At 41.0% G+C, this 15,263-nt stretch overlaps 1 protein-coding gene across 3 annotated transcripts in view; it reads left to right on the top strand.

Moving 5' to 3' along the window:
- The window catches only part of dennd1b (DENN/MADD domain containing 1B), a 135,588-nt gene that overhangs the window by 100,774 nt on the left and 19,551 nt on the right, over positions 1-15,263 (top strand). For all 3 annotated transcript variants that reach the window (XM_019875292.1, XM_019875291.1, XM_019875293.1), the window contains 3 exons: positions 2,790-2,915; positions 7,549-7,650; positions 14,242-14,332. In XM_019875292.1, coding sequence (XP_019730851.1) covers positions 2,790-2,915; positions 7,549-7,650; positions 14,242-14,332 — 319 coding nt within the window. The remainder of the gene's footprint in view (positions 1-2,789; positions 2,916-7,548; positions 7,651-14,241; positions 14,333-15,263) is intronic.

Genomic DNA, 15,263 nt, shown 5'->3' with positions numbered 1-15,263 from the left:
TCCTGCCGCCACCCCTTCCCCCGCACAATGCAATAGTTCTAATTGGACCCAATGGGGGACTCGCTGGCTTTGATCTCATCACCGCCACTGTGACTTTACACTAAAAAATGTCACTGCCAAATAGGGTTATCACCTGTAGAGCCTGGCCTTCCTCTGATGCCTGTACGCGTCTCGTTAGTTTCACTCCCCACTCCCCCCTCTCCTGCCGCCACCCCTTCCCCCGCACAATGCAATAGTTCTAATTGGACCCAATGGGGGACTCGCTGGCTTTGATCTCATCACCGCCACTGTGACTTTACACTAAAAAATGTCACTGCCAAATAGGGTTATCACCTGTAGAGCCTGGCCTTCCTCTGATGCCTGTACGCGTCTCGTTAGTTTCACTCAAACCGGAGAAGTTAATTAGCTTGACAGAACCATTACCGGAGAGACGTACCTGATGATTGCCGCGTGGGCTCCACAGTCAAACTCCAATTACCAAACACCCTTATTTTCATGTGATATGCAAAATGCACATCCCGATCGCGGCGCCTTGCTCTCGACTCTCTTGACAAAACCAATATTCAAGTGTGTTTCACGCGCTGCCAATATATTTGCAACTGTTGATTGATCGCCCACATGTGACATAGGAGGAATTTTAATCACCCTTAAACTTTTGAACACAACTTTTTTCACCCCTAACACTGCGAGAGAGAACACAACTGATTGTGTCCCCGTCTCATTAAAAAGTCTTTGCCAGCGCACTGCTCTCACCCGTTCAAAGCTGCTGCACACAACCAGCTCTGTGTGCAGAGTAAACTCAGCTAGCCCGTCTTGTCTGACAGTCTTTGGGGTATGCCTCCCCCACTTAGACTGACATTGTGTTCACTTTGATTCACACACCCCCACCAGCAAATACGGGAGAAATAAAAAGACATTTTAATGAATTGCAAGGATAGGGGGGGAGGGGGAACTATCTGAAAATGCACATAAACATGAAATATTAATTCTAGAAAGATCTTTACACAAACATAAAAGCATTTAGCACAATGAGTGAATATGGAGATGAAACTTGTTAATTTAACCGTGATAAACTTTCTGTTTGATGCCCGGGAGCATTTGCGATGGCGGCACAGGGACACTGTGGAGAGTGAGAAAGCCCAGGAGAAATGAATAGACGCTGCTCATTTTGTCTCTGTCCCAGTTTAAGACTGACACTCTCTCCGTCTCTCTGTTGCCTCCTTTCTTCTGCTCGCACTCTCTGTTCCTTTCCGCCTGTCCTTCGCCTGAGCTCTCTGAACACTTTGCTTCTCCTCCCTGAAGTTTTCCCGATCGGCTAATTGCGGATACCCAGACAGCAATGTCTCAGGATCGCTGCCGCTTCTCAGCGTGATTATTTTTCCGTCTCTGTTCACACTTGTCCTGTAATGCCAAGCAACATGCTGTCATTTGGTGATGGACGCAACCTTCTGGCACACACGCACGCACGCAGACACACACACACACACACACACACACACACACACACACACACACACACACACACACACACACACACACACTCAAAGACAGCGGCCCTCACACACACACACACACACACACACACACTGTAAGTCAGCGGCACTTGCAACTTCAGACGTGAAATATTTAATTTATACATGTAGTCGTTTTGTTTTAATCAACCACTAGCTGAGTGCAATGAGGGGAACGTGGGACAGAAACGTATATCACATACAAAAAAAAAAAACAGACGAAATGAAAATTGTGTATGTTTTTGCTAGTTAATGCAACTTAATTAGTAGAAAACAGACATCAGAGGCTACTTGAAATGCTTGGGTTAAAAAGCTTCATTTTCAGCACAGCAAAACTTGTGCTTGTGTATGTGACAAAAGTACTATTTGAACACACAGCAGTATTTTTGGACTATTAGTATTGTTATTGTACTGCATGACGAGATCCGTTTTTGGCAGCATCTTGCCAAGAAATGTAGTCTGAGAGAAATTTTAAATCATTGTTATTGTTTAAGGTGTAAACTCTGACATCATGACTCCTGGTTTGTATTGTAAATTAGAACCTAATTGAACATACAGTCCAATGAAAAGATGCACAATCAGCAAAGTGGGCACAGGCCACACAGAGAGCAGAAGTCCTTTTCTACCTTCTCCTCCTCCTCCTCGCTCAGTCAGACTTCTGCTGAGCAGGTGAGGAGAGTCTCTTGACTACTTCTTTCCCAGACTCCCCGGGGACCATGGCCAGGGTGAATCTTTTGTCATCCTAAAACAAGCTCGGGCCTGCTGCTTCTCTCCTCTCGCCTGCAGTCTTGGAGCCGCAGCTAGGAGTGGAGAAAATAATTAAAGACATTTTATGTCAAGAGGCTCTTTCTAGAGTGAGCTGGAAGAGCCATCGTGGGAGGGGGAACACAGTGGAGGTGGAAAGAAGAAGTCGGGGAGTAAGAAATGGAAGGAGAAGTGAAAAGCAAAAAAGGTGACGGGGAGGAGAGTGGCTATGTGAGGAAAAGCACGGATGTGAGTTTCCATTTCCCCTCTTGCCACTCCCCATCCTCTGCTCAATTAGCAAAGCAGCAGGTGCTCCCAGCAGCACAACGCATACGCACAGTGGAAAGGCTGGAGCGTTCCTTTCCTTTTCTCCTATCTGTTTTTCTTTCTTGTGATGACCTGCAAATGTGATATTTCACACTCTGAATGGGCTAGCTGCTTCCCCCCCACCAATTTCAGAGGTGATAATTTAACTTTTACCCCTCTATATCCGTACCTCTCTCACTGCAATTCTCTCATCATGTTTTCCACCAGGTGTCCTCTTTGAAGAGCAAGCTCAAGAAGCAGTCAACAGCAACGGGGAGTGGCGTGGCAAGGGCCTTCCTGAGAGCGCAGGCCGCTCTGTTTGGCTCCTACCGGGACGCCCTCCGATATAAACCTGTAAGAGTTTGTCACCATTGATACACAACTAGCTGTCCTGGGTGATGCCAAAACATCTTGACTTGTTGACCTAGTTAACCTCGTTTAAAATGCACTGTTCAGCTAAAATTCACATGAACAAATGTGTAACAAACATACCTTCATTAGTTTCTATGTGGAGAGGTTCTGCAAATCATGCCACTTAATTATTTGCGATTTTCACAGAATTGTTCTCCAAAGATGAAATAAGACAAGATTACCCCTGCTGCACATTGGCCTGCCAAATTCAAATGTATTGTGACACCACATCACGATGGCACGACACGAGCTACCGCATTTTCCGGATTATAAACTGCTAATTTTTTCTCATGCTTTGAACCCTGCCTCTTTTAATGTGACACGGTTTATCTATCATTTTTTATTGACACTCTTCAAGCCGTCAATAGATTAACCCAAAGTCTCGTCACATCCCACCAATGAAATTACCGTCACAGTGGACCGATACAACGGTTTGACTCTGCCCTCATACTGAATATTCATCAGCCATTTGCAGTTTGAGTGCAAACGTGTGAGGGAGGAAAGGGCTGCCTGAGAAGAGAAAGTGCGCAAGTTTGTGTGCAGGGCGGGGCGCTGCTGTGTATGGAGCAATTGAGAGCGTAAATAAGCGTCTTGAGTTGAGTTCAATGAGCATAGGGAAGGAGTGCCATAAATACAGCCATCTCTTCAGTGCCACCCCGGTCTAAAGTCGTCTGCAAATTTGTCTCACGTGACAACGAAACGCTTCAGGGATACTACGTTTTGCATTGTTTGGCAAAACAAAAACAAAAAAAAAGCTTCTACCGGTGTTTAGGTCAATAAAACTTTTTTTAAAATCCATCCTCTTTCTTTGCAAATACACTATGTGATTACCCGCAGCTTTTCATAAGAAGTGGCCAATTTTGAGTACATTTCTTTTGCAGCCCTCAAAAGTCAAAATCAAAAGTCAGGACTCATTAATATGACAGCTAACAAATAACGCTAATGGTGTTATACTGCAAGTTTTTCATGTTAAGGTATATTAATAAGATGGTTTTGGTCCTCTTTGGCTGTTTATCGGCCTTACTGTTGTGGCCGTTTTACGATCAGGAACTAAAGGCATGCATGTTTGACAAAAACCCATTAAATTAAGATAAGCAATTTCTGTATATTGATAAGACTCAAGGTAAAGCTTTGTAGGAACTGACCTGGATGTCATGATCTTACACTCAGATTGCTTTTTTCTTCTTCTACCGACATCCAATCAACTCAGTTGAAAACCTTCAGTCACTGCAAATAGTTTTAAATTAACGGAGGTCGCTGTCTGGGCCTCTACCAGACATTTGGGTTTGGGCCATGTTGTCATTCTCTGTAGGTCTTTGTTTAAAATTATCTGTCAATATCTTTGTTAAGAAATTTTATCTTTCATAATTATTAGTTGTAGCGGTATCGTTGAGTATTCAAGTGTTGAGTAGTGCTACTGGAATTGGTCTGAAAGAAAGTGGTACCAAACATGCTTAATTTATAATCAAGTCTGTGATTTCACAGAACTGTGTCAGTATGACTAACGCTATCAACAAGGTTTGACTAACTAATCCATACAACTACTAAACTTTCCCCTGTATTTCAGATGGTGATATTATATTTCTTGAGTATCTGAAAAGAAACCGAACTACACTAAAAGTTGAATTTCCTCAATTGTATTGGGGCAAATGGTTGCACAAAATAAAATCTGGATCCAGATCCATTTTTTAAGCACACTATACATCTCCTATAAAACATTTATTTGGATCCAGATGATTTCGTGCACGCAATTGACAAAATCAAATTGAGTAAATTCAACACCTTTTTTTTCATCGTCTGGTGTGAATGGATCGATTTTCAAACCTATCAACATATGTGGAGAAGAGATTTTAAACTACAGGTGTGAATCCACACCGAATTGTTCTTGCCTTGTAGGCACATGCCACCAATCTCAGTTAGGGCGAATTGAGTCAAATGTCAGCCGTTGGACTGAGCCCGTTGGAATTGTGAGTAAAAGGTAAATTTGCAGGCGGAGTGCAAGTTTAACGTGGGCCTGTCTGTGCCAATGAAATGTCAACGGATATGAGAAGACTCAGGACGTTTCTTTTGAAGATCTCTTTTAGAACGCCTTTGGAGTTTGACTTTCCTGTGCTAAGCCCCGCTAACATCACTTTACTGGATCTTTTCTGCAGATCAGGTCTGAGTTGGAGCTGGGTATACTACAGCATGTCCTGTTTGACAAATAGCAAAGCCTTTGTTCCTTTAGCTTTGAAACTAATTGGACTTTGTGGACTCCCACTCGCCAAGATGCTACATTATTGATGCTGCCTTGCTTTTCTGCGAATACAGACAGTACACGAACAAACTGCCTCCTTTCTGACACAAACACTCACACTCGTCGTTGTGTATTGGTGTACATGTGATGATTTCTCACTGGTTTCTTACAGGCAGCGTTCTTGCAAATGTCTCTGTGTTAGCATACTGTATGTACGCTCATGCACACACACACACACACACACACACACACACACACACACACACACACACACACACACACACACACACACACACACACACACACACACACCTCGTCTTGCACCGAGTTGTGATATTTGTAGAATAACTTTTCCCAGACATGAGTGAGCCCATGACTGTGATTCATGGGCCCATATGTCGTGACAGAAGGAAACTTGGTGGGAGTCTTGCTGAGTTGTAAATGAAACACTGGGAAATACTAATGAGTCCAAAAGCAATCCGATGAGTAGAAAGATGTTTCGTAGGTCAATCATTTTCCACCCCATGTTCTCTCAGATGCTCATCTCCTGCTTGGAGCGCCACAGAAGCTAAAGAATCACCTGAAATAGTATTTCAAGTCACTTTCGACATTGATGAAGCCGTGTCAGGTTGCTTGGCTTGGTTACTATCAAGTAGCTTAATTGAACCCTCGATGTTGGAGAACTGGGTGTCAATCCATGAATATGCGTGGAAGAAAAACCAATTACAAATGAGTAGCATTGAAAACTCCACTCAGGAGGGGCTGAGTGGTTATCCAAACCTCGAACCGTGTACAAATGAATCACAGTGTGCCAAAATGCCTCATTCTGAGCAAATGTGAGCAACGCTTGGATTCGTACATGAATATTGACAGAAACATGACTAATGTAAACAAGCTGAAGTTTTTATCAAGGTGAGACGTGATATTGCTAATGCTATAACATCACGAAATCTCCAAATGACTTTTCGAAATAGACTTTGCATCACTGGTTGACTGCTACACATACTTGATAAGAATTTCCCAGCATTCTGTTCAGTTTGGCTTTGCTCGTTAGGCCGGAGGCAGCAGCAGCCAGATGGGGCCTGGAAAAAAATGATTCAACTCTCCTTTATGAGAGAATGAGCCTTGAAAACTTTTTTTTTTTTTTTTTTTTTGTGATGTAAGTGGAGCATTATTCCTGTGATGTAATTTGGGCCACTGCGATCATCCGCCCATCCCTGAAAATGGGGTTAGTCTCCAAGTGTTGTTGTTGGGGTTTTGTTTTTTTTTTTATGTCACACTGCGCTCACAGCCAGACCACCAGACAACAAGCATTGTTTTACAGCCAACGAATTTAGAGCATCATTGCCCTATGTGAGAATTACATTAATTATCAGAAAACATGTTTTGAAAATGACTTGGGGCTCCGTGTGATTGGCCTGCAGTGGATTTGTTGTCATCCTCTGTGTCTACAGCTCACAGGCCAACAGACATGATGTAAGGAACAGTAATAACGTGTTCATGTGGAGCACTCTGGATTTTACTGGGACTGCGTATAGAGCCTGCCAAGGGACCTCTTTTTTTTTTTTTTTTTTAAGTTTTCTTTCTTCCCTCCTCTAACCATCATGTCCCCTCTCAGACATTTTTCGACCCACTAATGAAGAAATTTTTTGAAATACTTATTTTGGAAGAGCTTCAAAGCTTAATGCAGACACTGTGTGAATGACCTTGTTCTATTTATCATATGAACCACTGATTCTGAAAGTGTGGTACGCGGTCTTCCTCTAGTGGTGTGCCCAAAAATGATTGAATTAAACGTTCAAACTGTGCAAAATGGTTTTGTTTTTTTTTTTTAATCCAATGTAAAATTTTTGAGTAAAGCTCAGTTGTATTTCACTTGAACATAACATACATTTGCATTTAATATTTTAGAACTGCTTGTCAAAGACAGGGGTGCATTTAAAAAAAAAAATTTTTTTTTCAATTTAAAACTTCAATGTTATCATTAATTATTGTATTATTAATTTTATTTTTTTGTTGTATTTAAGCACAGTGTGTATCTTCAAATTGTGCAATAAATATGTAAGATCATGTTTGTTTAATGTTGGTCATGTCGATGATACTTTGAGAGCTAAGTATTTTTAAGGTAGTACTTGATATAAAGGGTTTGAGAACCACTCCTTTAAACAATTGGATTTATGTTTTGACCACTTGCCACCCAAGTTGACTTACACACGCTGATCTTCCTGATATATATTTTTTTAAACTCAGTCAATTAGATTAATACGAAAGAGAACCAGTAGTTTTTTAAATGGTGTTTGTCAAAAAAATCACCAATCTTGTCTGTGTGGATTCTTCAAGGGGGAGCCAATAACATTCTGCGAGGAGAGTTTTGTCAGCCATCGCTCAAGCACGATGAGAAACTTTTTGTCCATGGCGGTCAACCTGCAGCTCTTCAAACAGGTACAAACAACTGTCTTTGTGCGTGTGATTCTGTAGTGGTGGGATTATTGTATTTTATAGCTTTGCACAGTGCCTTCATCTCTGTTCACCAACAGGTTGTTTATTTTGTAAAATATGATCAACAAGTGGAAAAGTTGAAAGGAGGGTTAAAAAAAGGTACCCATTTCAAGCATTTTTGCACTTGAATTCATGCGACTCCTGTGATTGGGTGACAACCAGTTCAGGGTGTACACCACCTACTGCCGAAGACAGCTGGGATAGGCTCCAAGCACTCCCGCTACCCGTGCTGATTAGAAAATGGATGGATGGATGGATGGATGCATGCATGGAGACTAACACTGCCTCACAAAATCAAGTCAAGTCATCATTTTGTGGCTGATCTTGTAACAAATTTTACACTGTGCGCTCAACAAATGATGTGCTGAGTTGGTGTCATTCAAGTTGGCGAGAATTTTTACATTTCCCCCCCCCCCATGTGATGAGAAGCAGTCAAGACAGAAACACGGACTCAAACGAGATGGTCACTGACCTCATCAAAAATGTTTACAGTGCTTATCTCAGCACAAGCTCTAGCCAGCCCAAGCATGTTGCAAGAATTTTAATTAAGAAAATTTCCAATTCACCACTGACACATTGTATTCCACCGTGGCCTTAACTGTGTTTACGTGCATACACCTTGCACGTGCGGTTATCCTTTATTCATGTCAGGCTGCAGGAGCTTGCCTTCCAATCACTCATGTATACTTGATGATTTGTCCCTCCAAATCCCTTTCTGCCATACTCAAGGCAGCCCCGTGTCTGAGCCAAGTGGAAAGACACCCCTGCTACGAAGAACATTTTTCTTCACCCCTTGAACTTTTCTTTGTGATCTCTGACCCGCGATAGTAGTGTGATTTACCCCCCAGAGTACAGCACGGCGGCCCTCAATCAGCCTTTTGTTTCTTTGGACACTCCGCTCCATCTATAATTTTCCCAGAGCAGAGCAGATAGTGAGCAGCAGTTCAAAGCCTCCTCCCAGCCGGCTCCTGCCTCCGCTCTAACGTTGGGAAACAGACCCTTATCTGCACTCGAGCACGGGGGCTGGGATGCGCTTATCTCCCCCACTCCTCCTTCGACCGAGATGCCAGTGGCGTGCGCGAGCTCTGCACTGGCCTTGACCCATATCCGCTCCAGCAACACACAAACATTCAACGCGTGGAACAGTGTAGCCCTCAACTTGTGGGACTTGGCTCGTGTGTTTTTTAAACCATAGATTTAAGTTAATTCAGAAATTTGATTTATTGTACTTCACTTACTTTTAACCGGCTCTGCACTGTAACAAATTTGATAGATGAACATTCCATCTCAACCGATTGTTGTATCATATTGCACCCGAAATGCACAAATGGTTTAATGGCTGCTTAAGCCTGTATCCTTTTACCTCTACCTGTTGTTATGATTGATTTGCACACACAAATCAGATGTCTTTTCCATTAAAAGTTGTTTCAGGTCAGAGGGAACAGGATGGTGTTGCCCTCTCATGATGAATTCATTGCGTCCAGTCATGTAGAAACGAGGAATCCGTTTTAAAATTCATTTTGAAAGAGGCAATGAAAACGGATGATGTATGTTAAATTTGAAGAGACCTGCTGCTACTGTAGACCTAATATACAGTATGTCCTGTCAGCTGTAAGGCTGGGCATTATAAAGGACATGATAATCATTAGGAATTACCTCAATTGTGTGGAAGTGATGGTTGGTTAATTGTATCTTGAGTAAAATAAGATAAGGTTAATCTCACTTTGTTCCCCGACAGCATTATTATGCTCAATACAATATCAAAAAAGGAGTTGAAAAAAAAATCGAAATAAAAATATTTTAAACAAATAATTCATAGACTAATGGATTGTTAATTGTGGCCATTTTCAAGCTCGGAAATGCTGTCAAATGGTCCTATTTATACCTCACATATTAAAAAAATAATAATTGCAGTTTCCTTTTGCCTTCCTAAATTTTCTTTTCTATTACCCAATTGTTGGCACTCATCTCACTCCACACAGCCATCAATTCATCAATTTTCCAGCTACTCAAAAAAATGCGGGGGAAAGGTTGATGGCATCAATCTGCTTCCTATCAGCCATCCACAGCCCCGATACACAAGCATGCACACTCTCCCTCACACACACACACACACACACACACACACACACACACACACACACACACACACACACACACACACACACACGGACGGACGCATTCTGTAGCAGAGTCTGAGTCAATGAACTCTCTTCCTGAGCATGATAAATCTAAGCCACACACAGTTGAATTGAGTGTACAGGGGACGATTGCCAAACGCTTTTCTATTCACATAACTTTCGACCCGGCAGTCATTTACCATCCATCAGGCTTAGTTGTTCACTTGTCAACATTTAGAATGCATAGAACCAACTGAATGAATCAACTAATCAAAACTAAAATGCCAATAAAAATTGTCACAAATATATACGGTAATATTGTTCAATCCACACAGATGAGTGGCATTGTTCAAAATTACCGACTGATTTTATATGTTGAATATGGCCTGATTTTATTTGATGATACAATGTTAATGGTTGAAAAAACATGCCGTTTCCTGAAAAGTGATGATTTTGGAGGATTCCGCCTGACATCAGCAATACATCTCAGAGAAAATAGTTTCAATCAGTTTTATTAACAGTGTTACTTTTTTGTGTTACTTTTTTACAGTAACACAAAAAAAAAAAAAAGCTAGTTTAACAGCAGTTTAATCACAGTTTAGTATTGCCACCTCTCACAACCAAATATCATTTTGAGCACCTGGCAAAGTGGGGAGTGTTATGAAGCCAAAACTTCTTCATGCCTTGAAATGTCTTCAGGTTTTAGGTCTAAAAAAAACCCAAGAAAACCTCAATTTCACCAGAAGATATCAACTGCCGTTCAAAGACCAAAACTATCCGTATTGCCAAGATTAAGAAGTACACTCTTCATAGAACATAATGTATTTGCCAAGACGACTGTAAAAAGTTTATTCGTAATCAGTTTATTATTTTCTTTGTGAAATAATTTCTTTGGATGTCCATTAAGAGCTTTAAAAGATGGCTTGATGTTTTTTTGTTTTTTTTTGTGTGTGTGTGTGTGTGTGTGTGTGTGTGTGTGTGTGTGTGTGTGTGTGTGTGTGTGTGTGTGTGTGTGTGTATAACCCTGCTGACAGACTCAATGACAGAGAAAGTACAACTTCCCTGGTGGAGATAATTAATCGAGACTGTTGTGACTCCTGGAAACACCAGGAGCACCATTTGCTCCGGGGGAAAAAAAAAAGTTACATGGAACGGAGGATTAAACGTGCTTTCGTTTCTTCTCTGATCTTTAACTTGTGTAGCTCGATGAGGAACATCAAGACTGAAAAATATTTTAACATACTGCTAATTTGTTCTCGCTTTCTTGATGTATTTTGGGTAGGTCAGAAATCATTGGTTTTGTGCTGACGAGTCTGTAATAATTAAATGCCCACAATGAGTCAGGTATCAGCCTGAGTGAGATAAGTGGCATCTTTGGCTCGGTGTTGATTTGGGCTGATTATGCGCGCTAATTAGAGCAGCCAAGTAGTCGAGTAGTTTCTCACCTCTCATTAAAATGATCTAATGATGAGCTTCCAGCCTCCTGACCAGAGGAGCGGGTGGCCGCGCGGCTTGTTAGTTAGCCGGCAGTCCCAGAGGACATCGTGGCCAAAAACAACCTATGCTCTTGTTGGGTGTTGGACACACTTGCAAAGAGGAACAAATTAGAGCTGCACAAGGGCTGGGTGAACAAGCCTAAAAATAAAATAAATGACTCTCCTCCCTCTCAAGCCCCTTAATAAAAAGAAAATTAAATAATTACCGATTTTAAACAATATTGTTCCTCCTATAGTTAAAAAAAAAAAAAAAAAGGAAACAATTGTTCAAAAATTGCCCTTTAAACACATCCCCTAAAAAATAATATCCATGAATGGAAATGATATTTCCTTTGGGATCAATGCCTAACAAACAAAACTGTCACCGAACCTAACACTGATAAAAGGTGTTGCATCCAAACAAAATTCACCTTTGCTCTTGAAATTGTAAACAAAATTGTGCAGACAGTTATGGCCAAAAGCTTTGGAACCCCTGTGCTTTTGTCAGATGTTGCACTAATTTACCCAGAAAACTGTAGCAATTACAAATTCATCTCTATTCATGTTTATTTCTCTTTTTTTTTTTTTTTTTTTGGCATTGGAACATGAGGGAAAAAAGCAGCCAGGAGGTGAGGAGGATGGCTGATGCTAAATCTCATCATTCCACTCCTAAAATCGACTGGACAAAATTATTGACACCCACAAATTAATAATTAGTAGCACATACTTTGGTGGTGGTGGTGGTTGGGGAGCTGAATTAAATCCCATTGTGTCAAACATCAACATGTTTCTTCCACCTCTATGCTGGACTTTTGGCCCACCCTTCTGTTGCCAACACCTCCAGGTCTCCAATTTGTAGGGTGCCTCTTCCAACTTCTGTTTTAAGATTTCGCCACTGGTGTTCTATTGGGTTTAGATCTGGACTCATTGCTGGCCTCTTCAGAACTCTCCAGCGTTGTATCTTAAGCTATTTGGGATGTTTTTTGAAGTATGCTTTGGGTCTTTGTCTTGCTGGAAGACCCGTGACCTCTGACGGAGACCCAGTTTTCTGACACTGGGCCCGACAGTGCATCCCTAAATTATTTGGTAGTCTTCAGATTTCTTGATGCCATGCAAACAGTCAAAGCATCTGGTACCAGAAGTGGCAAAGAAACCTCAAAACATCAGTGAACCTCCACCATGTTTGACCGTAGGGCTAGTGTTCTTTTCTTTAAAGGCCTCGTTTTGCTGTTGGCAAACAGTTCATTTGATGTGCTTCACCACTACTTTGGCTCATCTGTCCACAGGACATTCTCCCAGGGGGATTTTGGATAAGTCGATGCAAACTCCAGCCTGGCTTGTTTATGTTTGTGTCAGCGAGGGGGTCCCCCTGAGTGTCCTATCATGGTGTCCGTTTTCATTCAAATGGCGACGGATAGTGCGAGCTGACACTTGAATTAGAAGTTGATTGAGGTTCTTTAGCCATCATTCAAACAATTCTTCATCGCAACCTTTTAAATTTTTTTCCCTTCCATCCACGTCTTGAGCGGTTAGCTACCGTGCCATAGGCTGTGAACTTCTTGATAATCTTGCACACAATAGATGCAAGAAAACTCAAATCTCTCGCCTGCATGGCATCAGTATAAACAGGCTACCAAAGATGGAAAGGGGATAATTATATTTTTTATTTCTATATGTTTTTTTCTGTACTTTAATCAATTTGAGCCCTCCCCATCAAAAATCAATGTAGCGAATACATTGATAAATTGCCCGGCCACAGCTTGAACAACTCGCAATAGCATGTTCTCAAGTGAAACATTTATGCGTTTTTTTGGGGTGCATTGAAGAATATCAATCCATCACTGTCCTTTGAGAAACACGCATTTCTGAATGTTTGTCTTTATTTTAACCGTACAACCAAAGCACACAAGCATGTCAAGTTATTTCAGGGGGGAAAGACACTTGGTTATTTATTATTTTACATTGAACAAAAATACAAAAAAATATGTTTTTGCTTGCTTTACCCTTAATTGGCCACTCATTCTTTGGCTAGGAAATTACAAATGTTAACCCTAGCAATTGAGTGATTGTTTTATATTTTATAATAATCATTAGTTATATGTAATGTTATACATACATTTCTCTTTTTCTCTTCCTTTATATCTCTACTGTGATTGTGTGCTACTTGGCGGGGTGAAATTATAAGTCAAGTCAGCTTTTATTGTTTTAGTGATGCGTCTTGCATGTAATTTGACTTAAGGTAGGTAATCAATAAATACATAAATAATCACTTGTCCTCTAAAGGCCAACACTGCTGTATACAGTCAATGTTGTGACATACGAGCTCTCTCCTTCAGAAATAAACGTCACAGGTCGTCCTCTTACTTAGTTATGGTGTTAAAAGCCAGTCCTATACCCCCCCCCACCCCCATTAAAAAAAGATTTATTTTTCACAATTTTCTTAGCGTTATTTTTTCCAAAGGTCCATCCATACATATCGTACACAAGCTCAGTTCTTGTCATAGAAGACATTGTGCCATCTTGCTTTATTTGAGGTTATGTTTGACATTTTTGCCACTTTGATGTTGTGTTTCTAAGTCTTTGAGTTGGATGTTACTTTGTGGAGTTTCCTGAAATGTGTGCTTTGTTGGCTGTGAGCTTCATATTTATGAGATGGTGATTTACGTGTTCCAAGGAGCGGAAATGAAACTTCCTCATGTCTTGCACGCCGTTCGTCATGCAATCTGTTGCAATGCTCGCTCACCTGCTCTACATTAGCCAGTCTCTATTACCTGCAAACCGCCTAATCTTTGTCTTGTGGTTCCGTCCGCCAGGATTAATAACACCCCAGTGTTGCCCCAGTGATTGACTCTGTGTGCATGTGTCCGTATATCATTTTAAGTGTGTAACTTGCCCCCCCTCCTCTCCTTTAATAAAGCAGTTGTAATTTATGTTTGTAGTTCATCGACGGACGGCTGGCCAAATTGAACGCAGGCCGCGGCTTCACCGACGTGTTTGAAGAAGAGATCACAGAGGGGGGCTTTTGTGGAAGTGAGTTGTGGCGGAGCTGTCCATCAATTAGTCACTTCGGATTAACTTGCCGTTTTTCAGATTCCGAATGAAAAGTTATCGTGCTTATGTAAAAAGGTGATGAATGAAACAATGCAGGTTAAAGTTCTTCAGGGCTATATTCTAACGTGAAACCTTTAAACACTGCTGGTTTTCCTCTGAAATCCCAACGCGAATACATGAGATGCATTGATGAGCTGCTTTAGGCTATTTGGTTGATTCTAATTATTATTGACATAAAAGGCAACATCAAGCTTTGGAAAACACATTGAAGTGACACAGAGACAGTCAAAAGTTAGGAACAAAGCAGCACCTTTTCAAACTGAATTAGTTCCGTTCATGTTTGATAGGCACCTACATGATAAAAAGCTAACTTGAAATTTGGTTGGATATGGCAAAAGACAATTGATGGAAACAATTACATTTGGTTTGTCAGCAGTGACAATAAAGACACAACAGACATCTGAGAGGAAATGAAATCCCAAAGGAATTGTAATGCGAGCGCCCGAGGTTTTTACTTGTATTTACGAAGAAGCTTCAACCCACAATTTTCCTCATGCACCGGGATAAACATTTGTCATTATTCCATTCATCATCACTTATTTTGGCTTTTGGCATCATCACTAGCCAAATAAAAACAGTGAAATTACACCCGCTTGGGTGTCGTGTGTGCAGAAGCATATTCCGCACTGTACTGGTGCAGTGAAAATTTTTGCCACGAAACATTGAACGTTTTTTTTTTTTTCTTTTGTTAATAAAAATGAAAGTCAAATGAAGACTCAAATCTGTTGACAGCTGTGGTTGCAATGTTAACTTTGTATCCATTTTTTTCTTCACAGCAATAAAAAATTGTGTTTAACAGTAAAGTGTTTCAACGAAACACTAAAATGGCAGCTTTTCCTTTGTTTGCACA

The sequence above is a fragment of the Hippocampus comes genome, unplaced genomic scaffold, assembly GCF_001891065.2.
Source record: "Hippocampus comes isolate QL1 unplaced genomic scaffold, H_comes_QL1_v1.1 scaffold132, whole genome shotgun sequence".
Taxonomy (NCBI): domain Eukaryota; kingdom Metazoa; phylum Chordata; class Actinopteri; order Syngnathiformes; family Syngnathidae; genus Hippocampus; species Hippocampus comes.
The sequence above is the reverse complement of the archived record's forward strand: the minus strand, read 5'-3'. Positions and strand labels throughout refer to the sequence as shown.